The sequence below is a fragment of the Aphelocoma coerulescens genome, chromosome 23 (assembly GCF_041296385.1).
Source record: "Aphelocoma coerulescens isolate FSJ_1873_10779 chromosome 23, UR_Acoe_1.0, whole genome shotgun sequence".
Classification (NCBI taxonomy): Eukaryota; Metazoa; Chordata; class Aves; order Passeriformes; family Corvidae; genus Aphelocoma; species Aphelocoma coerulescens.
The window spans coordinates 1,134,173-1,158,377 of NC_091036.1; the positions used below are offsets into that span (position 1 = coordinate 1,134,173).

A 24,205-nucleotide genomic window follows, 5' to 3' on the forward strand; every position below is an offset into this window, starting at 1 on the left:
TGCGGGCTGTCACAGGGTGCCAGCTGGGTGCCACCAAGCCCTTCCCAGGCTGTGCCACGCCGGGATGCCACGGGCTGGGTGACACCGCAGCTCGTGCACCACGGGTCCCTCACCTCCCAGCACAGCGTCCTTCTCCTCCACCAGCCACTGGTGGCACCTGGAGAGGACCCTGGTCCAGCTGGGAATGGAGGAGGCTGCCAGCCCTGCCAGAGCGCTGGGATGAGTGCAGGCACCCAGAATTCTGGGGAGCAGAGGCAGCTCCCCGGGGAGCCCTGGGAATGTGCTCCCCCGGACCCCTGGGTGCCGGCGGCTCCTCTCCTTCCCACTCAGCTCAGCCAAGGAGGGAGGTGGAAAACTTCCAGGACACCCAGCTCTGAGGCAGAACCCCCCACCCTGTGGCGAGGCCTTGCACGGAGGTGATACAGATGTTTTCCTCCATCCCTGCACCACGGATGGGAGCACCAGCAGGATTGTCCAGCGTGGTGGCTGTCACCACCTCCCTGTGACAAAACCCCCGGCCCCGGGGAAGCTGCCAGGGAAGGGACCAAAAGCCAAGGAGGGAAGAAATCTGGGCAGGCACGCTGGGATCAGAGGCACGGCTGGAAATCCGTGATGGAGCAGAACCAGATCCAACAGCCCAGGGCTGAGCCAGAGGCTGGAATTGCCTGGCCCAGGGGCCAAGGGCAGAGCAGGGCTGGGTCCCCATCCTGTTCATGGTGCCAGGTCCCCCCAGCGCCCAGAGCACCCTGGCCAGGTCAGGAATGGGTGTCAGAGCTCCTCAGCTGCCCCAGGAGCTGAACCCCAAGGTCTCCTCCTGCAGCCAAACCCCCAGAGCACCCCCAGAGCACCCCCACTCTGCCTCGCAGCATCCCAGTCCGGGCAGAAATGCTGGGATTCCCTCAGTTGAAAGAAGTGAGAATGTGGCTGTGCCACCACCTTCCCCCTCCCCGACCTCCCGCTTTTTGGGAGGAGATGGCGCTGAGCAGGTGAAGGGTGGGGACAGGGGGACAGCAGCAGGGCCGTGCCTGTCTGTGACAGCAAGGACTGAGATGTCCCTTGGTGGACACCCCAAGGTCACGGGCTGGGAGCATTCGGGGTGAGCACGGGCCGTCCTGCCTCTGCCACCTCCTCGGTGGCACTGCCACCCAGCCAGGGGACAGCAGCCAGCTCCGGGGACCAAAGGGACCCGATCCAAGCATCTGCAGGGGCAACCTGCCAAAATGATGCCCTGAAGGCGGGGAGGAGGGACTGTCCCTGGGGGAAGCCCTTTCCTCCCGGGAGGGAGCACCAGAGGAGTGTCCCCTGCGCGGGGGGTGCTCAGCCCTGGCGGGCTCTCCGTGCCTGGGGACCCCCGCAGTTCCCCGGGCCCAAATCATCCGGGAAGCTCCAATCCGGGAAGCTGAGGGCTGGAGCTGGGGGTGGGGGAGAAGTGTCGTGGTAGCTGAGAGGAGGACAGGGCAGGGGGAAAGGTGGAGGGGGCACTGGTGACCCGGGACAGGCGGGGGGTGGGTGCCGGGGTGCGACAGAGGTGCCACCACGGGGGTTGATCTGAAGTGCCCACCCTGAGACGGACGAGCCTCGCTCGGTGCCTGAGCGCTGCTCCCCCAAATCCTCCCCGCAGCCCCCTGCTCCTGGGGGGGTGGTGGGCACAGACACCCCAAGCCCTCAAGAGAGACCCCACCGCAGCTGCTGCCAACTTTCCTCCCCCCATCTGCCCCCGAGGCCACCGCCAGCCCCCGACCCTCCGGCCTCTCCACCTTCCCAGGGAGGTGCCCAGGGCACCCAGGCCCCGGGGTGGGCACCTGGTCCCCCGCCCCGGTGAGCACAGGGCACCCTCCGCGGTGGCCCAGGGCCTCGGTGCCACCACGTCACCTGCACCCAGCAGCCGCCAGCCGCTCACCTGGTGCCAGCGGCGATCCCGGTGCCGGTGCCGAGGCCGGGGGTGATGGTGACACCGAAGGTGATGCCGATGCCGATGCCGGCGTTGCTGCCGGTGCCGGTGTTGATGCTGCCGCCGGTGCCGGGGGTGATGTCGGTGCCGGGGGTGATGTCGGTGCCGGGGGTGATGTCGGTGCCGGAGGTGGTGGGGATGTCGGTGCCGGGGGTGATGCCGGTGCCGGGGGTGGTGGGGATGTCGGTGCCGGGGGTGATGCCGGTGCCGATGTTGATGCTGATTCCGTTGTCAGTGCCGACGCCGATGGTGTTGCCGGTGCCGGTGCCGGTCCCAGCCCGGCTGCCGGGGGAGGGAAGGATGCTCCGCGCTCGGCAGGAGCCGCGGGGAAGCCTCCGGCTCCAGGCGGCCCTGGGGCACCCGGGGCCGAGCCGCCGCCGCCGCCGCCCGCCCAGCGCCGCCGCTCCCGCCCGGCCCGGCCCCCGCTCGGCGCGGGGGGGACCCAGCGCCGGCCCCGCCCGCCGCCCCCCCGCTCCCCCCGCCGCAGGGGCCGCCCCTCGGTCCCCCCCGGGCTTCTGTGTCCCCGCGTCCCCCCGCGCTGACACAAGGAGGGGGCTGCGACATCCCCCCGGTCCCATCTTCCCCCCGGCTCCGTGTGACTCTGCCCCGCTTGGACCCCCCAGCCCGGGCGGGGGCTCCCAGGTCGGCGTGGCCACCAGCCCTGCTCGGGGAAATGGGGAATTTTCCCTCAAATTTCCTCTGGATTCGGCTCCCCGGCTGCAGGAGGGGTGAGCTGGCTCCAGGGGGGGTGGGCTGAGGGGGCTCTGCTCGCCCACCAGGACAATTTGCCCCCAGCCCGCACAGCTCCATTTAGTGCAGCCAAAACCAATGTCGGGCTCCAAATCTTTGGGGGGAAAAAAGAGAATTAAAAAAATCTGTGGCTGCACCTGCGTGGGATGTGGGGGATGGGGGAGGGGGCGGGGGGCTGGGAGACCCTGAACGCGGCTGGCGAATCCAGCGGATCGCGGCACAGCCCCGGGCTGTGCCCTGCACGGGGACTGTCCCCGCCGGAGGACACCGGGCACAGCCTGGGCGCGGAGCGGATGCCACCGGCTGCTCCTGGCCTGACACCGGTGTCACCTTCAGGGGGGGACACGGCCAACGCCGAGGGTGTGAGATGGGGGTTCCCACCCCCACCCTGAGCTGGGTCAGGGCAGCGAGCTGGGGGAGGCAGAGGGGGAATTAAAATCGCCTGGAATTCCACACAGGAGCAGTAACCACCTCCCAAGGCTTCCATCGGCGCCCCGCAACCGGGAAACCCTGTGGGGCTGGTGAGAGGCTTCAAAATGTCCCTCCTGGTCCTGCAGGTGGCTGTGCCCAGGGCTGGGGGAGCGAGCTGTGCTTTTGGGAGGGAGCCCCGTGGGGGACGGGGTGCCTGCTCCCCATCCCTGCACGGGGACGCTGCTCCCCCCGGAATTCCCAAATTCCTGGCTCTGGCCAAGCTCCTCTCCCTGCTGATGGCACCTGGACCAAGGCGTCCATCCCGTCCCTTCCCCTGGAGCTCGTGGGCCTTGGGGACACCGCGGTGGCTGCTCCAGCCGGGTGCTGCTGACCCGGGACGGGCGATGCTGCCCGGACACCCCCGCACCCACAGCGGGACAGCCCCGCCTGTGCCAGGGGACGGGGACGCGCCCAGGACACGGCCGCTGCTCATCCCCGGTACCCCCGCGCCCCAAAATCTCGGGAGGGGCTGCAGCCGCCGTCCCCGGCAGCCGGGGGAGGGACCTTGGTGCCGCTGCTCGCTCACGCGTGGTGACGGGCGAGTGGCAGCTCCCGCGCGGCCGGCGGGGAGCGGAGCCTTCGCCAGCCGCTATTTTTAGCTCCTCACGCTCCGCTTTCTCCTTGACTGTCTCCCCTCTCCGGAGCAGTCTCGGGCCGAGCAGCGGCGATGTTTATCCTGCCTGGCACCCGATCGGATGTGACACGGCTGTCGCGGGCCGAGGGCACGGCTGGGAGCGAGGGACGGGGTGCGGTGGGGACGGGGAGGGACCGGAGGGGAGCCCGGCGTGATTCGGAGCACCTTGGAGAGTTCTCCCTTTCTCGAGCTCCCGGGCGGCCCCAGGGGATGCTCTGTGGAAGGGCAGCCACACCACGTCCCCGTTTCCTCCAAGGCTCAACAATTCCCAGTGGGATCCTTCGGGGATGGCTGGGCTGGGGGGAGCTGGGGAAACTGAGGCACAGCAGAGGTGTGTGAGTCCCTCCACATCCCACCAGTGCGGCGCTGACACGGAAAAACCTCTCCCAACCCGCCTGCATCCAGGGCATGCTGAGCAGCAGCAGCCCGGAGCCCCAGAACTCTCGGGTACAAACCCCAGGGGCTCAGCACAGCAGCTGGGAAGGGAAAATTATTCCAAACTTCTTCCCTGCTCAGGCAGCCCCCACTGGGAGCTGGTCCGGGGCAGGGCCGTGGTTCCTGGTGCTGCACCAGTGTGGGGACAAAGGCTGCTCTGAGCTTCCTCTGCTCCTTCTGCTCCTGCTCTGGGGCTCTGCAGACCTTGGAATCCTCTTCCCAGGATGCTCCCAGCAGGATCAGCTTCTCTGCTGGTGCAGGGTCTAAAACACGTCATTTGTGCCCTCCAGAGCTTTGGGAGAGTCCCTGGTTGACCCATCAGGGATGTGAGGGCAGCGAGGATGGGCTCAGACCTCTCCCTGCTCTGCCACCTGCTCTAAATCCTATTTTCCCCTAAAAAGCCAGGATCCAGAACTGGGAGAAAATGGGTCTGGGAGGGTTTATTCTCCTCATGCTGCTGCTGCTGCTGCCCAGCTGCTTTATCCCCTGGGGCAGGAGGGCCAATAAACCCCCCAATGACCCCCGAGCCGCCTCAGGTCTGGGGCAGTTTTTGGGGTGGAGGCAGCAGGGAGGGAGCAGAGCTGTTTTCCACTCCCCTGCCCAGCACTGCGGGCTCTGATCTGGGCTAAAAGTCACAGCTGGGGGACAGCAGCCCTTTGCTGTTCCACTTTTAGATGCATCTTTCCGATTTCCAGCCCGGTTGAGCCCCTGCTTCCCCGCTGGGGACGCAGGTGACGCCCAGGGAAGGTTATTCCTGAGCTCAGGGGCTGCGTCAGTGCCGCAGTTAAGGTGCTATTTCGGGACGTGGGTCACAGGGTTTGGGGACCTGCAGGTTGTTCCCTGGCTGGGGGCTGGGAGTTTCCATGAGCTCCAGCAGGACACGTCCTGGAGGCTGCCCTGGAGTGATGGAGGATCCATCCTGGATCCACAGGAAACGCGCTCGGCCCTCGGGGAAAACCTTCCTGCCTGTGAGATCCCGGGGGCCACAGGCAGCGAGAGCGTTTCCTCGCCTGGGGGATTTCAAAGCGGAGGGAAAATGCCAGCAAACGGCTCCCAGGGAGGAGATTTGTCACCAGGCAGGCTGGAGTGTCACGCTGAGCCGAGAGTCTGGACATCTCCGTGCTGCAGCAGTGCCCTTCCCGGGCATCCTCCGTGCTCCAGGACTCTGCCATCTGGACCCCGGTGTGCCGCTCCGCCCCGTCCTTCACCGGGCACCAGGATTCTGCAGCTCCATCTGCCCCCAGGACACCTGGGAGCTTTTGGAGATCTTCCCCCCGCGGCGTGTGCCCAGCCCAGAGCATTCTGCCCTGGAGGGGGACAGCACACGAGCTGCTTTTCCTGGTTTTATCCCCTATTCCGAGCTGTCAGGGCAGCTGGAATACCTGCAGCGAGTTGCACGGGTCTTTGCAACTCGTCTGCAGCCTCGCCGTCCCCGGCGGAATGGAAAATTTCAAGCAAAGGGATGATTTGCTGCTGTTTTTGCAGCAGCAGAAGCTCCTTCCTGACCCAAAGGTGAGGTGGATCCCGCAGCCAGATGCAATCCCAGCCTGAGGCTCATCCTGCTGCCAGTTCATGGCAGGAGCTGTGGAAAAAAGGGGCATTGAATGACCTAAAGTGCCTCTCCTGGGGCTCAGCCACCAAAATATTCATCCCCTGCTCCAGTGGACCAGCAGAACGTGCAAATTGGTTCTGGGAATTAGTTCAGGAAACCACCTTGCCTGTGCATGGGCCCTGATATTGGCTGGAATCCCACATTTCTGGGCAGCAGCCACAGGCAGGAGAGAGCCCAGGCAAGGTCAGGACAGCAAAGAGCAGCACGGGAAGGCTTGGAAAGAGCTGGGATGTGCTGGGAAGAGGCGGGATGTGCTGGGATTTGCCCAGTTCTTGCTTTAAGGGGCCAGATCAGGGCGGCGAGAGGAGCGCTGGGAGGAAAGGTGTGCTGGAGTTACCCGAGCAGAAAGCCAGCGTCCCAAAAAAATGTGTTCACGGGCAAAAAAAGAAGCGCTCAAATCTATTCTCCACGCTCCAGTAACTTCCGGATGCCTGGGTGGGGATGTGGAGCCTCACAAACACCTCCCAGCTCGGGCGAGCGCGGTGTCCCTCCCGCCTGCCACTGTCCCCTGTGCGCAGAGGGGCACAGCCGCCCCCAGAACTCGGGGATTTCACCGAACCCACCACATTTCAGCCCAGCACTGCCCAGCTGAGTGCGGGGATGCTGCAAACCATCCCCAAAACCGTGCCAAAGCTCCAGGTGGGCGGACAGGGAGCGGCCACGGCCCGGTGCTACCGGGGGATGCGGGCACTGCCTGCAGCCCTGCCCGCCTCCACCTCCCGCAGCCGCGGGGATTTGTGCAAAGCTCCCAGAGCCCGGGCTGGGCTTTTTTTATCCCTGGCTGCTCTTACGTTGACATTCTGAGCTGTGCCACTGGCTCCAGCGCTGCTCGCTAACCCCTTTTACAGGCGGCTAAATATAGCCCAGGCAGCCAAGCAAAAATCTGCTCGGCACGGCCACGTGGGGCTCGGCAGCGCCGCAGCAGCCACGCCGGCCCGGGGGGGCTGCCAGCACCGGGGGGGCACCGCCAGCTCCCTGCTGGTGGCATCTGTCACCCCGCGGTGCCTCAGCGCCGGGCAGGTGAGCGCTGATGCTCCCAATCGCTCCTCCCCGCCTTGGAGCGCCAGTTCTGCTCCTATCCCGAGGTTTTCTGGGGTTCTCGCACCCATCTGGAGCATCTGGAGTTTGTTAGGATCCCTGATCCTGGGAGAGCGCGGTGTGAAAGCCCGGCTGGCTGCTGGGCCGAGCAAAGAACAGCTGAGCGGCTCTGGGAGGCCGCGGGGTGCAGGGAGCGAGCCCCAAATCCGTGGAGGGCTCGTGGGCACCCCACAAAGGCTCTGCAGAGCGGGGACAGGCCTCGGGGAAGGGCTCAGCTCGGCTCCTGTCTGTCCTGTCGACGAGGGACATTTCCGCCGGAGCCATGAACTCATTAAGCAGACACTGATCTAATTGTCTCCACGCCGCCACTTGTGGGTTGTCGGGGTTTTTTTCTCTCTCTTTGGTTTTAACTGGCAAGAACGAGGTGAAAGGCCGAGCAGAGGAGTCTAATTGGATCCCCACGGCTCATTAGCCATTCTCGGCGAGGGAGAATCGCTAAGGCTGCAAATGGGGAGGCTCGAAAACCTCACGTGCCTTGGGCAGCTCTCCCAAATTTGCCATCCCCACGGCATTGCCCTGAGTCCTGCGCATCCAGCCGGCACGGGGGATGTCCTGCCAACCAGGGGACATGGGGGATGTGTGGAGGGGCTCGGGGGGGCTCGTGATGGAGTTTGGAGGAAGGCTGGAGCCTTTGGGTGACTTTGGACACCAGGAAAGACAATTGAGGGGCTCAAATCCAGAGCTGGGCTGAGGATCCAAGCAGGAGCACCCAGAAGGGAAGGGAGGAACCAGCTCCTCCTGCCGGGTGGACCAAGGACACCTTCAGAGCAAGGTCTCACGCTGCTGCTTCCTCCTGCAGGTTCCCTCCCTGTGCCGCCACCTCTGGGGCTCAGGCCCTTGGGGAAAAAGTGCAGCTCACGGTGGAGTAACCCCCCAAATTTTCCACCCCATGAGGGAGCCAGCAGTTGTGACAGCACAGAACCTCTGCTGTGACACCACCATCCATCACTAGCCAGGCGTCTGGGCACTGCCAGGAGAAAGACAAACAGCATCTGTCTGAGCTCAGCAGGGAAATGCCGCAGCTTTCCCAGCCCGTCCCTGTGCCTGCGAGCCTGGGATAAACCAGGATTCAAGGACAGCGTTTCCTGCCCTCGCAGCCCTTCACCCTCCTGGAAGGGAGAGGCTGTGGGGAGAAGAGCCCAGCATGACAAGGGATAGGTTTGGTGATGGCCCCTCAGCCATGGCAGCTCTGGGACACCCCAGTGGCCTTTAAGACATCTCAAACTGGCCAAAGGTCCTTGAAGAGGGTCCCAGTTGCTCAGTGAGGTTCCCAGGAGCAATGCCAGAGCGTGGGAAGCCCATCAGGAAGCTCAGAGGGTTTTCTGGGGCTCCATCAGGCTCCTGTGCTGGGCTGCTCACAGGAGCCCCAGGGAATGGTGACATTCCCAAGGCTGCCGGAGCTCCAGGAGCATGGGGACACCGCTCCCCGGGGTGCACAGGATGGGATTGTTGGGGTGTCTGGGCAGGGCCAGGAGCTGGGATTGGTGATCCCTGTGGATCCTGTCCAGCTCAGAACATTCTGTTATCCGTGATTCTGGGATTTGAGACCTTCTGGCCTGGGAGGGTCCTGGTGAACGAAAGGGACAACAAAGGAGCTCAGGCTCGGAAGGTTCTGCAGATTCCTGCCATGTTCCTCCTGGAGATCGTCCCCCTCATTTCCCCCGGCTCTGAATCCCGGCTCCCGTGACCCTGAACACCCTGACCAGCTGTAATTAAAGGCCGAGCAATTGCCCGTCGCTCTGTGTCTCTGTTTATTACAGAGGAGCTTAGTGGAAAACTAATTCCCCGCCTGCCTCAGGGGCATCCTCGGACCGGGGGAAGGGAGATGCTTCCATCTCAGCCCTTTTGCATCCGTCCTTCCCTTCCCAGGCTGGCTTTGTGCCTCTCCCCATCCTCACCCTGGAGCTGCAGACCCTGAGGGAGGCAGCAGAGCTGAGCAAAGGCACTTTGGGGGCTCCATTCCTGCCCCTCCCGGCAGCACAGGGTAGGCAAGGGGACCCCCACACCTCCCAAAGCACCCCAAACACCCGGCTGGGATGTGCCTGATTGCAGCTTGGGGCTGAGGGGAAGGGTCCTGTGTGCCCTAAATCCCACCCAGGAGCCCCCAGGATGCCAAAGACAGGACAACCCCACAGATCAGGGGTTTATCAAACCCAAACCCATCACCCCAAAACTGTACCTGGTGCCATGGCTGCATTTCCCTGTCTAGACAATGCTCTGAAGAGCATCGCTGGGTTTTGCTGCTTTCCCAAATACAGACCCAGTTATTAATTATCATTAATTGCTCTAACGTAGGTTTATCCATGCCGAGCAGGGCTCGGGAGCAGCAGGATTCCTGCTGGCTGCACCCACGGCTAAGCTGGTATTGTCCCAGATACGGTCACATGAGAGCGTTTGTTTTCCCGGGCCGAGGGCATCCCTGGCAAGCTGCTCCTGGCCCTGCTCCCCCAGCCCTGTAATCCCCTGCGGGGGCAGAAATGGGGTAGGAAATGAACCATATTTTAGGTTTTAGGTGCCCTGACCCCTAATGAACCATGCCAGGGGAAAAGATGCCCGGAGGATGCTGAGGGATGCAGGAGAAGAAGCAGAGAGGAGGCAGAGGGGGAAAAAAAAGATGTTTTCTTGGAATACAGGGATGCTCCCAGCAGTGGGACACGGGCTGGGGTGGCTGGAGGCAGCCCCGCGTCCCTGAGCTCTGGTAACATCCCCCAGTGCCCGGTCCTCATCCCCCTGTGCGTAGCGTGAGGTGAAACTGGTCTGTCCGGGCCCGTCACAGCTCTGTCACTGGTGACACTGCTGCCACTCGGCTGCCACAGCGCTGCGTCCCGCCCGGCCCGGGACAGCCCCCGCTGCCCACAGCCCCTCCCGAGAGAGGGACACCGGGAGGGGGCATCGAGAGGGGGACACCGAGAGGGGGACATGGAGAGGGGGACATGGAGAAGGGGACACGGAGAGGGGGACATGGAGAGGGGGACACGGAGAGGGGGACATCGAGAGGGGGGCCCCGAGAAGGGGACACCGAGAAGGGGACGGAGAGGGGGACATGGAGAGGGGGACACCAAGAGGGGGACACCGAGAGGGGGACATGGAGAGGGGGACATGGAGAGGGGGACACCGAGAGGGGGACATGGAGAAGGGGACATGGAGAGGGGGACACGGAGAAGGGGACATGGAGAGTGGGACATGGAGAGGGGGACACCGAGAGGGGGACATGGAGAAGGGGACATGGAGAGGGGGACACGGAGAAGGGGACACGGAGAAGGGGACATGGAGAAGGGGACACGGAGAAGGGGACACCGAGAGGGGGACACCGAGAGGGGGACACCGAGAAGGGGACACCGAGAAGAGGACACCGAGGGGCTGCTGCTGGGGGTGCTGGCAGTGGGGTGGGCTCTGGTGGGGGACACCTCTGCCAGGAGGGTGGGGACCCTCTCCCTGCTGCCAGCCGTGCCCGTGGCGCTTCGGGAGCGGCAGGGACCGGGCCCGGTGACCGTCCCCGGTGTCCGGCAGTGCCTCACTCCGGCGCTGCCATCTGGTGGCATCATCAAAGGGACCACGGGACAGTGCCCGTGGCGGGGGGACTGGGCCCTCCAGGGTGCGTGGAAGGATTCCTGCTGCTGGCGTGCCAGCGGGCTCACAGCCCGAGCAAGGGGACAAACACCTGCCCGGCCGCTTTGTCCTTCCTGAGAGGACAGGGACTGAAGGACATTCCCGCTGCGGATGTCACAGGGCTCCGACACCCGGCCAGGAGGAGATGGAGCTGCCAGACCGCCCCCGCCCCTCCCGGGGGGCTGTGTCAGAGCCAGCCCAGAGTGTCCCGAGGCCGCGGGGCGCTGCCAGACCCGTGCCCGTGGCAGGATGTCCCCGCACACGCCCCAGCGCCTCCGGAAAGGAGAAACCTGAGCCCAGCTGAGATCAGAGCGCAGTTTTCGGGTTCTGACTTCTCCTGTTGCAGGGCTGAGCCCTGCCAGCAGCTTTTGGGGGCCAACAGAGGCTCAGACAATCGTTTATTAATTTCTGCCAGCTGCTGATCAGGGGCCGAACCCCGGAGCTTTACCTCTGGAGCAAGAAGTGTGCCACCCTCCTCTTCCTCAAGGACACAGGGGACACGTGGCCCCAGCCCTGTTCCCCCAGGTCTGCTGCTGTCACATACTCATGTACTTTCTCCTCTGTCTAAATTTAGGGTCTGGAAGTGGGCTGGCACCTCCCGGTTTATCCCAGCCCCTGAATTTTGCATGGCAGCAGCACTCACTGCCCTGGGAGGTGGTGCCGGGCTCCAGCTGGGCAGGAAGGGCAGGGAAATCCTGTGGTGTGCCACCCTCAGCCCCCCTGACCCGGGGTCTGGCCCTGCAGGGGAGTGGGTTCAGGCTGGTGGGTCTGCTGGGAGTGCTGGGAGTGCAGGTGCTGGACGGTGTGATGTGAAATCCAGCAAGAAGGGCTCCTGGAGGAGAAAACGGGATCCAGAGATCCCATGGGCGAAGGCAGGAGCAAGGAATTCAGACCCTTGGTGGAGGAGGGGATGCTTCAGCACACCGGCTGTACTTCAGTGCTGCCTGATGCAGCCCAGGACACCTCTCACCTCCTGCACTGCTCTCATTGCTGCCTCGTGTTCCCCCCGGTGCCCCCCGGCACCCCCAGGGCCCTTCCCAGAGCTGTTTTCCAGCTGAGAGGCCCCCAGCACATACTGGAAACTGGGACTGTTCTCCCCAGGGCCAAAACTTTGCCATTCATTCTCCCTGTTGAGCTTCCTGAGGTTCCAGTCAGGCTCCTTGCAGGGCCTAAAGGGGCTCCAGGAGAGCTGCAGAGGGACTGGGGCCAAGGGATTCAGGGCCAGGACCCCGGGAATGGCTTCCCAGTGCCAGAGGGCAGGGCTGGGTGGGATCTTGGGCAGGAATTGTTCCCTGGCAGGGTGGGCAGGGGCTGGCATGGAATTGCCAGAGCAGCTGGGGCTGCCCCTGGATCCCTGGCAGTGCCCAAGGCCAGGCTGGACCGACCTGGGACAGTGGGAGGTGTCCCTGCCAGGGCAGGGGTGGCACTGGATGGGCCTCAGGATCCAACCCAAACCACCCTGGAATTCCATGACTCCTTCCCGCGGGCTGCTTCTAGCCCAGACAGGGTTCCCGGCCATTCCCCCCAGCCCTGAGGATGTCCCAGAGCCCCCACCCCGGCCCGTCCTCATGGGGTGGGTGGGGTCCCCTCGGCGGTAACCGGGGACGGAGGGGAATGGAGGAGGATGAAAGAGAGAGGGAGGGGGATGGAGAGGGACGGAGAGGGGGATGGAGGAGCAATGGAGGGACTCCCCTGCGGCCGGGAGGGGCCCGGACCATCCCTCGCTCCCCGCTCCGCCGCCGTAGGGGCCGCCCCGGGGGAGGCGCGGCGGGAGCGGCCGCCCCGAGCTCCCCGGTCCGGGCGGAGCTAACGCGGCGGCGGCGGCGGAGGGAACCGGGAGCCGGGAGCGGGATCCGGGAGCGGCGGCAGCACGATGGGGGCCTGTCTCGGGGTCTGCTCCCTGCTCAGCTGCGTGAGTGCCCGCCCGGAGCGAGGGGGAGCCGCGACGTTGCGGTGCCGCAGCGGCGGGCGCGGCCCGGGGCGGGCGGGTCGCGGCTGCTGCGCGGCCGGAGGAGGGTCCAGGGAGGCCCGGGGAGGGCTGAGGGACACCCCGGGGATGTGCCCCGCTACACCGGGACGCGGGGGGGGGGGTCCAAGGGATTCCAGGAGGGTGATGCAGGTGACCCCCGGGGGATGCACCCCTGTGTACATGGGGGATGTGGGGCACGCCCGGGGGATGCGCCTCTGTGTATGGGGGGGGATTCAGGGGGTGCGTCCCTCAGTGGCTGGAGAGATGTGGGGGATTCCCGGAGCGGGGCGTCCCACTGCCTTCGGGGTATCCATGGGAGACACAGAGCGTTCACTCCAGAGAACTCTGGGGCTCGTGGTGGAGGGGAATGGGGTGGGGAATGGGGTGGGTGGTGCACCCCAGGGCACCTGGGGGATGTGAGAAGCCAGAGGAGCGATGTCCTGCTGCACCTGGAGGAGTTGGGGGGTCCTGACCCCGCCAGGCAATGAGGGGCTGGGGATCCTGCCTGGTTCTCACTGCCGAGCCCCAAAGTGGGGATGGAGTAAGAGAAGGAGCTGGGGGCTGTGTGTGGGGTGGCCTGGCCCACGGCAGGTGCAGGGAGTGGTGATTCGGGGGGCCCGGGGCAGGCTCAGGGTGTGCAATTCAGGGTGTTGTGCCCTATGACGTGGGGTGTGTGGTTTGGGTGACGCAGGCACCTGCTCACACCAGCACTCCCTTCCCTGCTGGTGCCTCACCTGCGGGCACGGCGCCAGGGCAGGGCCGTGGAACCAGCCTGGGAGCTGCTGGCCTGGAAACCTGGAAATGGGACCTCTTTTGCAACTTGTCCTCCAAATGCTGGAGGTTTAAGGAACAGGATGTTTAGAAATGAGGGGTCGGAGGGAGGGTGGTCTGAAAGGCCCCCCCTCTGTGACACATTCCTGTACTTTTCCTCGTGGGCAGGTATTGGGAAAGCAGGGAGCTACCCAGAGCAGCGCTGTGCAGGTTTCTGGATGAATTCTTGGTGTTTTTTTCCCCCAAAAAACTGTTGTGGCTCAGACTGTGGTAACAGAGTAGAGTCACTGTGTGGGTTTAATTTTCTTGTTCCTTCTGGTGGAAGTCGTTGACGAAGGGGCTGTTTTAGCACCGGCCTGAGCTGAAGGACCACAACACCGAAAAACCCCAAAGCTGAACCAAACAATGCCTAGTCTATGTAGTTTTTAAAAATTATTATTTTTCACAAGCTTTTGTTTAATTATCTCCTTGACAAAAGGCCTGTTTTTGCACAGGTCTGAGCTGAAGAACCACAACACTGAAAAAACCCCAAACCAAGCTGAACAACTCCCCAAGTCTGTGCAATCCTTTTTTATTATTATTAATTTTAACGAGAACATCCTGACTAACTCCTTCTGCTCCGCCTGCATCCCTTGAGTCACAGCACCACGAGATTGCCAAGCTCTTTCTTCAGCACTTTCCCGTTAAAACCCTGCAAGCTGCTCCTCGGTGAAACCTTGCATCACAAATGGAGAATTCCTCTTTCCCTGCCTCCCGTGGTTTTCCAGGCTCTGCCCATGGCTGCCGTGAGCAGTGTGGTCATTCCGAGCTGCCTTCTTGGGCTTGGGGGTGCCAGCAGAAGGCTGCCCCAGCCAAAGCAAACCCCAGGGGCTCGGGCAGCCCTTAGGCACCTCCTGGGGACACTCAACCTCGTGGTACCGATCCAAAGCCGCCTGCTGGGTAGGAAAGCCACCAGCTCCCCAAGCCTGTGCCTGTCACGGTGGGTTTGGTGCTGATTAAGCTGCCCGCTCGTTAACTTGGCAGCAGAGAAACACCGGTTGCTCGGCATTGCTTTGGGTTGACTCACTGCCGGTGTTCCTGGGACTGCCGGGGTGAAGGCAGCTCACAGATGTGGTGTTGGGGTGGTGTAGCTGGGGTGGTGTGATCGGGCTGGTGGTGTTGGGGTGATGTTGGGTGGGTGTTCTTGGATGGGTGTAGTTGGGCTGGTGTAGTTCACTCAGTCATGCTGGGCTGGTGTTGTTGGGGTGATGTTGTTGGGGTGGTGGCGTGGGTCAGTGTTGTTGGGGTGACACTTGGGTGGGTGTTCTTGGGTTGGAGTTGTTGGGGTGATGTTGTTGGGCTGGTGTAGTTTGGTTTGTGTAGTTGGGCTGTTGTTGGGGTGGTGTAGTTGGGATGATGTAATTGGGGCGGTGTAGTGGGGTTGGTGGTGTGGGTCAGCGCTGTTGGGGTGATGTTGGGTGGGTGGTTTTGGGCTGGTATTGTTGGGGTGATATTGGGCTGGTGTTGTTGGGTTGGAATCGTTGGGGTGATGTTGTTGGGCTGGTGTTGGTGTGGTTGGGGTGGTGCAGTTGGGAAGATGTGATTGGGGTGGTGTAGTTGGCGTTGTTGGGGTGATGTTATTGGGGTGATGTTGTTGGATGGTATAGTTGGGCTGACATTGGCTGGGTGTTTTTGGGTCGGTGTTGTTGGCGTGATGTTGGGCTGGTGTCGTTTGGTCAGCTGTGTTGGGCTGGTGTGGTTGGGCTGTTGTTGTTGGGGTGGTGTAGTTGGGCTGTTGTTGTTGGGGTGGTGTAGTTGGGATGATGTAATTGGGGTGGTGTAGTGGGGTTGGTGTTGTTGGGGTGATGTTGAGGTGGTGTTTTTGGGTTGGTGTTGTTGGCCTGGTGTAGTTCAGTTGGTCGTGTTGGGCTGGTGTTGGGGTGGTGGAGGTGGGATGCTGTAACTGGGGTGGTGTAGTTGTGTTGGTGTTTTTGGGGTGACATTGTTGGGCTGGTGGTGTGGACTGGTGTAGTTTGGTTGGTCATGTTTGGCTGGTGTTGGTGTAGTTGGGCTGTTGCTGTATTGGTGTAGTCGGGATGATGTAATTGGGCCGGGGGAGTTGGGTTGATGTTGGGATGATGTTTTTGGGATGGTGGTGTTGGGCTGATGTAGTTTGGTCAGTCGTGTTGGGCTGGTGTTGGCGTAGTTGGGCTGTTGTTGTGATGCTGTTGTTGGGGTGAAACTGTTGGGGTGAAATATTTGGGCTGTTATTTTTGGGGTGCTGTTGCTGTATGGGTGTATTTGGGGTTCCTGTGGTCTGGCCATGCTCTCCCGGCCCCTGGGCAGGGGAGGGATGGAGCAGCCCTGACGCCTGGGTCTCACTGGAGGTGAGCTGGACTCACCTTCATGAGGAAGTCGATAGTGAAACTGGAGAGTTTAATCATCCACCAGCAGCTGAAAACCGACACTTCCTCATTAACCCCCGGCTCTCCTGCTGCTGCAGCCACTTCCCTCGCTGGCTTTTTCCATCCTTCTCTTTGTCTCTTGGTCGTGTTCACAGTTTTTGGGTAATTTTAAAAGTCTTTGGAAGGAGAATCAGAGTGTCCAGGGACACTTCCTGGGATAAAAAAACCTGGGAGGCTCTTCCTTGCTGTTAACCATTGTTTTTTAGAGAAAAAGGCTGAAATCAGGAGTGCCCAGGCAGCTGGAGGGGTCAGTGTGTGGCACAAAGGGTTCCTTTGCTTCACTGCGAAGGAGCTTTCAGGGAGTTATCCTAAAAGGAGACCCTAAAAGGAATCCACAGGATTCCTGTGTTACGGGGCAGAGCAGTGGAATGGGGATGTTGTATCCCGTTACCTCAGCGGCTGCAAGGGGCTGTGAAACCTGAGCTACAACCACGGAGTTTGGCTGCCTAAGAGCCCTGCAAAATCCATCTCCAGTGATGCTGAGGGCTCCTAAAAACCTTGTGCCTGTTCAAGCGAGTCCACAGGAGGCCCCAGAGCTGCTCCAGGGCCAGGCTGGGAGAGCTGGGGGTGCTCAGCTGGAGAGGAGAAGCTCCAGGGAGAGCTCCGAGCCCCTTGCAGGGCCTAAAGGGGCTCCAGGAGAGCTGCAGAGGGACTGGGGCCAAGGGATTCAGGGCCAGGAGCCAGGGAATGGCTTCCCAGTGCCAGAGGGCAGGGCTGGGTGGGATCTTGGGCAGGAATTGTTCCCTGGCAGGGTGGGCAGGGGCTGGCATGGAATTGCCAGAGCAGCTGGGGCTGCCCCTGGATCCCTGGCAGTGCCCAAGGCCAGGCTGGACATTGGGGCTGGAGCAGCCTGGGAAAGTGGGAGGTGTCCCTGCCAGGGCAGGGGTGGGATGGGATGGTCTGAACCCCCAAACCACAACTTCCTAAAGAACACCAAACCTCAAGATTTTCCCATCCAGCACCAGTGATTTTGGGACTGGTGCTTTTTGTTTCAGTTGGCACTGAAGGAGGAGGAGCTGGAGGTGTGGATGGAGCACTGAGGTGCTTTGCTACATCAGGAGGAATAATGCAGGAATTCTGCATTTAAAGAGATTTTTGTTGTTGTTCCATGGTTTGTTTTTTTTTTTTAATTTGAAGGGAAATACAGCAACGCCAGCACATTTTAATGCACTCTGATGCATGTGGTGCATTTAATGAGGCTGAAATGAAGCAGTCTCTAATTGAAAGCCATTTTCCCGTGCTTCCAGGTTGGAAACATGAAGTGAGGCCCTTCGAGAAGCTCCTGGAGAGGCAGGATGAGGGTTTCCATGGGATACCTGGGGTCTCTCACCCTGTGCGTACCATCAGCTCTTAATGGGGCAGGGATGTGGGGCTGGGATGGGGATAAGAGGAATAAGTAGGAAGGAGGGGATTTTTCTCCAATAACGGTGTGCTTATGTTTAAAAAAGATTCGAAGCCACCTTTGGTGATTTGGGGACATCAAAGTGGTCACTTTGCAAAGGGAGCCACGAGCCTGGGCTCCTGCTCACACAGCAGCTCCACCCCTGGTTGTGTGTTCTGCCATGTCCGTTTTTTACTCTGATTTCAACAATGAGAAACACACCTTCGACTCGATGCCGAGCCGTCTGTAATTAATACCGATGGCAGGGCCTGATGTGGGGGCACGTGGCCGTAATAAACACACCACCCATGCACATCCCCGAAAAGCAGGAGAGAGCAGAGCCCTTCTCCTGCCTGCAGGGGTGTCTGGCTGCTGTGCTAAAGTGCAGGAGAGGAGGAGCAGTTCCACGGGAGCGGGGTTCGTTCCGCACCGTCCTTGTGCGGGAAACTTGCACCCGTGTTTTGGTATCACTGAGGTTGGGTTTCCTCAGCCAGGATTTCCCCGGTTCCCCAGCAACGGGAGCCTCTGGAACGGGGTGCACCTGGCAGCACTGCCCATGCTGGATTTGGGGACCCACCGGGGACTCTCGGGGGTGCTGTGCCTCAGTTTCCCCACCCGTAAAGTGGCCGTCGCAGAGGGGGAAGGACAGCAGGAGTTGCTTCCCCCATGATGGTGATCTCAGTGTCTCCTCAGCCTGGATTTGACTGAAAGGACAGCCTGAAATTATTTTGGGGACCTTGCTTCTGTACAAAAAGGAGGCTCCTGCAGGGCAGGGCTTGGTTTGACCGGATCTCTGCACGATGTGAAACGCATGAGGGTGTCTCCAGACTCTCAGTGGCATTTTCCACGCTGGCTGCTCCTGTGGCTCTTTTGGTTTTCAGCAACTTTTTTGGGGGGGATTTGGTGCCGTTTCCATGAGGTCCTGTGAGCTGTGGTGTGAGTAGCTCTAAGCAACGGTGTGGATTCCCAGTGGGATCTCCTTAAGGATTGCCTTGGGCACATATTTTGGGGCCCATTTCTCCCCCTCAGCACGGGCTGGTCTCCTTGCAGGTGTCGTGTCTCTGCGGCTCTGCCCCGTGCCTGCTCTGTGGCTGCTGCCCCTCGACCAAGAACTCCACCATCTCCCGCCTCCTCTTCACCTTCTTCCTCTTCCTCGGCACCCTCGTGTCCATCATTATGATAATCCCCGGCGTGGAGAAGGAGTTGCACAAGGTAAAGAACTCCTGGAGGTCGCTGGGAAGAAACGACCCAGCTCATGGTGGGGACGTGAAGCTCAATCAAAAAAGTGAATTTTTGGGTCACGATGTGCTCCTGTTCCTTTTTTTCTGAGCATCTCACTGGGAGAAGGCGTTTTTAGCCCTGGTTTTCCACAGAGGGGAGAATGCAGTGGGATCATTTTGTGCAATTTTTAGTTTTCCCAGGTGTCTCCCTGGAAAGTTTCCTACATCCCGTTTTTTGGGGTTCAGCTGATGACTTGCACATCAAGGAGGTGGGACTTGAGGAGGAGGGAGCAGAGCTGTGCCAGCTGAGCTGGGCTTTAGGGAAAGGCCATTTTCATCCCAGCTTTCCACTGACCAGCTGGGTGGCTTTAGCTGTGTCACCCCACCACTGTCCCCAGGCAAGTGGCGTTGGAGCAGTCATGGTCTGGCCCATCTTTAGTGGCACCAGGGCTTGTGAAGGGTGTGGAATCACAGAAGGGGTTGTGTTGAAAGGAATCTCAAAGCCCAGCTCAAAGCCATGGGCAGTGACACCTCCCACTGTGCCAGGCTGCTCCCAGCCCCAATGTCCAGCCTGGCCTTGGACACTTCCAGGGATCCAGGGACAACTACAGCTGCTCTGGGGCTTCCCAATCCAGGAGCTGATCTTCAATCAGCTCAATCCAAGACCTTCCCACAACCACCAATCCCCAGCAGGATGTGCTGAGGCGATGCTCACTCCCTCACCACAATTCCAGCTCCCCGGTTTCTGTGAAGGCAGCGGCTCGGTGCTGGGGGTCCAGCCCCACCTGGACTGCAGCAGCTTCCTGGGCCACAAGGCCGTGTATCGCATGGGCTTCGCCATGGCCGCCTTCTTCTGCCTCTTCGCCGTGCTCATGGTGTGCGTGCGCAGCAGCAAGGACCCGCGGGCCGCCCTGCAGAACGGGTGCGTGTGGTCCCTTTGGTCCGCGGGCTGCTGGGGTGGGGGCGGGCAGGACCCCCCATCCCTGTCCCCGCTGGGTGCACACCGTGCCTCCTCTCTCCTCCCACAGCTTCTGGTTCTTCAAGTTCCTGGTGCTGGTGGGGATCACGGTGGGGGCCTTCTACATCCCCGACGGTGCCTTCACCACAGGTGAGGAGCTGCCCGTGCTCTCCTGGGCACCTCTGCATGGGGTTAAACCCAGGCCTGTGCCCCCGAGTCTCACTTGCCCGGCTCTCAGCTGGTTTTTCTCCTCCTCTCAAGTCTGGTTTTACTTCGGTGTGGTCGGCTCCTTCCTCTTCATCCTCATCCAGCTCGTGCTCCTCATCGACTTCGCGCACTCCTGGAGCCAGCGGTGGCTGCGCAACGCGGGCGAGAGCAACGCCAAGGGCTGGTACACAGGTGGGTGTGGTGGCAGCGCCCGTGGCTTTGGGGCTCAGCTCATCCCAGGGCCCGGTGAGGCTGAGCTGGCTGTGACTGGGGGCTCTGCTCAGCCTCTTTGGTGTCCTCCCCCAGCCCTCTGCACCGTCACCTTCATCTTCTACGCCGCCTCCATCGCGGCCGTTGCGCTGCTCTACGTCTACTACACCAAGCCCGAGGGCTGCACGGAGGGCAAGGCCTTCATCAGCATCAACCTCATCCTCTGCCTCATCGTCTCCATTGTGTCCATCCTGCCCAAGATCCAGGTGAGGTGGTGGGGAGCACCCAGGAGGGGCTGTGTCACCCCAGGGTACAGGAGCACCCAGGAGGGGCTGTGTCACCCCGGGGTACAGGAGCACCCAGGAGGGGCTGTGTCACCCTGGGGTACAGGGGCACCCAGGAGGCCAGGGCTGTGTCACCCTGGGGTACAGGAGCACCCAGGAGGGGCTGTGTCACCCCAGGGTACAGGAGCACCCAGGAGGGGCTGTCACCCCGGGGTACAGGAGCACCCAGGAGGCCGGGGCTGTGTCACCCTGGGGTACAGGGGCACCCAGGAGGGGCTGTGTCACCCTGGGGTACAGGGGCACCCAGGAGGCTGGGGCTGTGTCACCCCAGGGTTACAGGGGCACCCAGGAGGGGCTGTGTCACCCTGGGGTACAGGGGCACCCAGGAGGGGCTGTGTCACCCCGGGGTACAGGAGCACGCAGGAGGGGCTGTGTCACCCCAGGGTACAGGAGCACCCAGGAGGCCGGGGCTGTCACCCCGGGGTACAGGAGCACCCTGAGCACCCACTGTTGTGTTTGCAGGAGGCTCAGCCGCACTCGGGGCTGCTGCAGGCGTCCCTCATCACCCTCTACACCATCTACGTCACCTGGTCCGCCCTGGCCAACGTGCCAAGTAAGCCAGACACAGCCTTGGGTTTGGGAGAGGGGAGGATGGGGCAGGAAGGCTCACTGGGATGGGAGTTTGTCCCTCCGTGTCCTTGGGGGCTGACCCTCCGTGTGTCCCCTCAGCCCAGCGCTGTAACCCCACGCTGCTGGTGAGGAACAGCACTGGCCCGGCCACGGCCACCGAGCCGCCGACAGCCTGGTGGGACGCCCCGAGCATCGTGGGGCTGGTGATCTTCATCCTCTGCACCCTCTTCATCAGGTGAGCTCGTGGCTCGTGTCCCTGAGCACAGAGCCACGGGAGGGGTCTGTGGGGGGGAGGTCACACCTTGGTCCGGGGGTTTTGCCACTGAAGGCTCCTTGCCCAGCCATCCCAGCTGCCCAGGGTGAGCACAGTCACTGTTTTTAGGGTTTTCCCACAGCCCCAGATTGCTCTGCCTGTCCTGGGGATGGCCCCAAGGACAAAACCCCTGCCATGGCATGGCCTTATCAGAGCTGGGCACTGGATCCCGTCCCTCAAGCCTGCTGGCAGTGCTTTGCCTGCTGCATCCTTGGCTTTCTGCAGATGTTCTCGTTGCTGCCTCGTGTTCCCCGGTGCCTGCAGCAGCCCCAGGGCCTTTCCCAGAGCTGTTTTCCAGCTGAGTGGCCCTCATTCCACATTGGAAACTGGGATTGTTCTCCCCAGGGCCAAACCTTTGCCATTCATTCTCCCTGTTGAGCTTCCTGAGGTTCCAGTCAGGCTCCCAGGACCTAAAGGGGCTCCAGGAGAGCTGGGGAGGGACTGGGGACAAGGACAGAGATTTTAGGGTTTCCCCACAGTCTCTGTGCCCTAAACTGCCCTGACTGTCCCACACCTAAAGGGGCTCCAGGCGAGCTGGAGAGGGACTTTGGACAAGGGCCACAGTCACAGCTTTTAGGGTTTTCCCGCAGCCTGCATCCCTCAGACTGCCCCCGGGCCGGCCCCAAGGACAAAAGCCCGGCCATGGGGGCAGTGACCAAGCGGTGCTGATCCCCCCGTCCCTCCGCCCGCAGCCTCCGCTCCTCGGACCACCCGCAGGTGAACAAGCTGATGCTGACGGAGGAGAGCGGGGCCGGCGCCGGGGCCGGGCCGGGCGGGGCGGCCGAGGAGGGCGGGGTGCGCCGCGCCTACGACAACGAGCAGGACGGCGTCTCCTACAGCTACACCTTCTTCCACCTCTGCCTCCTCCTCGCCGCGCTCTACATCATGATGACCCTCACCAACTGGTACAGGTGGGCAGAGCTGCCGCGGACACCCAGGGCTGGCCCCGTTCCTCCCCGTCCCCTCCTCCTGGGGTGCTGGTGCTCCCGTGCTGGGCACGGCTGAGCTGTGCGAGGCCGCCGGGTGTGCTCCCTTATCAGGTTAATTGTATTTAGGGTTGTGCTCGGGCTTGCCAGCATCCTCTGCTGCAGCCCGGGATCCCTTGGGATGAGGGGGGAGAAGGGACCGAGGCCCTTGTGGGGTCACATCTCCTGAGTGGCCACAGCCATGGGGCTCCCCCGTGTTCCCTGGTGGCACCCGTCCCTCCCGGGGTGCTGGCAGGGTGTCACGGTGATGGTGCCACCCTCCTGTTCGCTGTTTCAGGCCGGATGAGAGCTTGCAGGTGCTGAGGAGCCCCTGGACCGCCGTGTGGGTGAAGATCAGCTCCAGCTGGGCCGGGCTCCTGCTCTACCTCTGGACCTTGGTGGCTCCGCTGGTGCTGCCGGACCGGGACTTCAGCTGAGGTGGCCCTGGAAGTGCTGCTGCCATCGTGGCTTTGTCCTTGGAGGCTGGGGACAGCCCCAGCTCTGCCTCAGCCTCGGTTCTGCTGTGCTGGGTTGTGCCTTCTTGCAGCTCTTTTGTTTTAATTTGAAAGGGATGAAGTGCCAAGCAGAGAAAATGAAGGGCTGAGAGAGAGACCTGAGGGTGTCTTCAAAGCTCTCATCATCTCCGTGTTCGTGTAGTGCCTTTGGCAGTGCCTCCAGACCCTCTGCACCCCGCAGACCCCACTGCCTTGCCTTGGGAGGGTTTGGTTCTCACCAGCTGGTGGTGCCCCGGGACCGTGGTGCCTTTTGGGGTCTCTGGGCTCTGGCCGGGTACCAGGACCCAGGACCCGGCCGGTGTCGTGTCCCCAAACAGCCCGGAGGAAAACGAATCCCGGGGACTTGTGGCTGGAGGCAGAGGTCCCGCTGCAGCCCCAGCCTCGATGGTGGCCGCAGCTCCTCGGGGCTGTCCCGGCAGGAGGACACGTCCCTGTCCTCTCCGGAGCACAGGTCAGGTTTCCCCCAGGCTGCGCCGGCCTGGCCCCAGCACTTTGCCTCGTTAATAAAATCTCATTTGGAATAAACGCGGTGGATTTGTGCATTTGGAGTCTTTCCTGACGTGTGGGTGCCCAGGAGGCAGAGGGAGGGGGGTGTTTAAAACTGACCCGACAGCGGGGTGCGGGCACAGCTGGCGGCCCGGGGGTGCAGGCAGGGGTGGCATCACTTCGGGGCGTGGAAACTTGGAGTCCTGGACCCCATTGCCAGCCTGTGACAGCCCGAGAGCCGTGGTGGCGGTCAGCAAAGGGGGGTGCACGATGTGGGGTGCACGATGTGGGGCGCTGACCGTGCCCAGAGGCACCCGGGGATGGGGTGGGCCCCGCGGCGGGGCACACCCAGTGCCGGGGGGGCACAGAGCAGAGGGAGGTCCCGGCTGGGAGCTCTCCCTGGCAGGAGGTCCCTGCACTGCGGCGGCCGCGGGGCCGGGCGGTGCCCGCTGCCCACCCGTGAGCTCACCCCTGGGTTCCCGGCCATGCACTTCAGTCCCGTTCCCATTCCCGTTCCCGTTCCCATTCCCGTTTCCATTCCCATTCCCGTTCCCATTTCCATTCCCGTTCCCGTTTCCATTCCCGTTCCCGTTTCCATTCCCGTTCCCGTTTCCATTCCCATTTCTGTTCCCGTTCCCATTTCCATTCCTGTTCCCATTCCCATTCCCATTCCCGTGCGGGGCGGCTCCAGCCACGCGATGGCGCTGCGAGCCCGCAGTGCGGCTCCTGCGCCCCGCACCGGCACCGATCCGGTACCCGGTGACCCCCACCCGCACCCACTGACCCCCATCCCGCACCCGGCACCGATCCCGCACCCAGTGACCCCCATCCGGCACCCGGCACCGATCCCGCACCCATCCCGCACCCAGTGATCCCCATCCCGCACCCGACACCATCCTGTACCCATCCTGCACCCACTGACCCCCATCCCGCACCCACTGACCCCCATCCCGCACCCACTGACCCCCATCCGGCACCCGGCACCGATCCTGCACCCATCCCGCACCCGGCACCCATCCCGCACCCGACACCATCCTGCACCCATCCTGCACCCACTGACCCCCATCCCGCACCCACTGACCCCCATCCGGCACCCAGCACCGATCCCGCACCCAGTGACCCCCATCCCGCACCCAGTGACCCCCATCCCGCACCCGACACCGATCCCGCACCCAGTGACCCCCATCCGGCACCAATCCTGCTCCCAATGACTCTCATCTGCAGCTGGCACTCAGCGTCCTGCACTCATCCTGCACCCTACATAGTTCACCCAGCACCCTATAACCCTTACC

The 24,205-nt window shown here is 62.4% G+C and overlaps 1 protein-coding gene across 1 annotated transcript; it reads left to right on the forward strand.

Moving 5' to 3' along the window:
- The first annotated feature begins 12,365 nt into the window (after positions 1 to 12,365).
- SERINC2 (serine incorporator 2) lies at positions 12,366 to 22,952 on the forward strand. Its single transcript, XM_068994384.1, has 10 exons — positions 12,366 to 12,472; positions 18,176 to 18,337; positions 19,080 to 19,267; positions 19,374 to 19,453; positions 19,565 to 19,702; positions 19,817 to 19,986; positions 20,527 to 20,617; positions 20,734 to 20,869; positions 21,640 to 21,858; positions 22,211 to 22,952. Exons 1-10 carry the CDS (start codon positions 12,434 to 12,436, stop codon positions 22,347 to 22,349), a joined length of 1,362 nt encoding a protein of 453 aa, XP_068850485.1. The 5' UTR covers positions 12,366 to 12,433; the 3' UTR covers positions 22,350 to 22,952.
- The last annotated feature ends 1,253 nt before the right edge of the window (positions 22,953 to 24,205 follow it).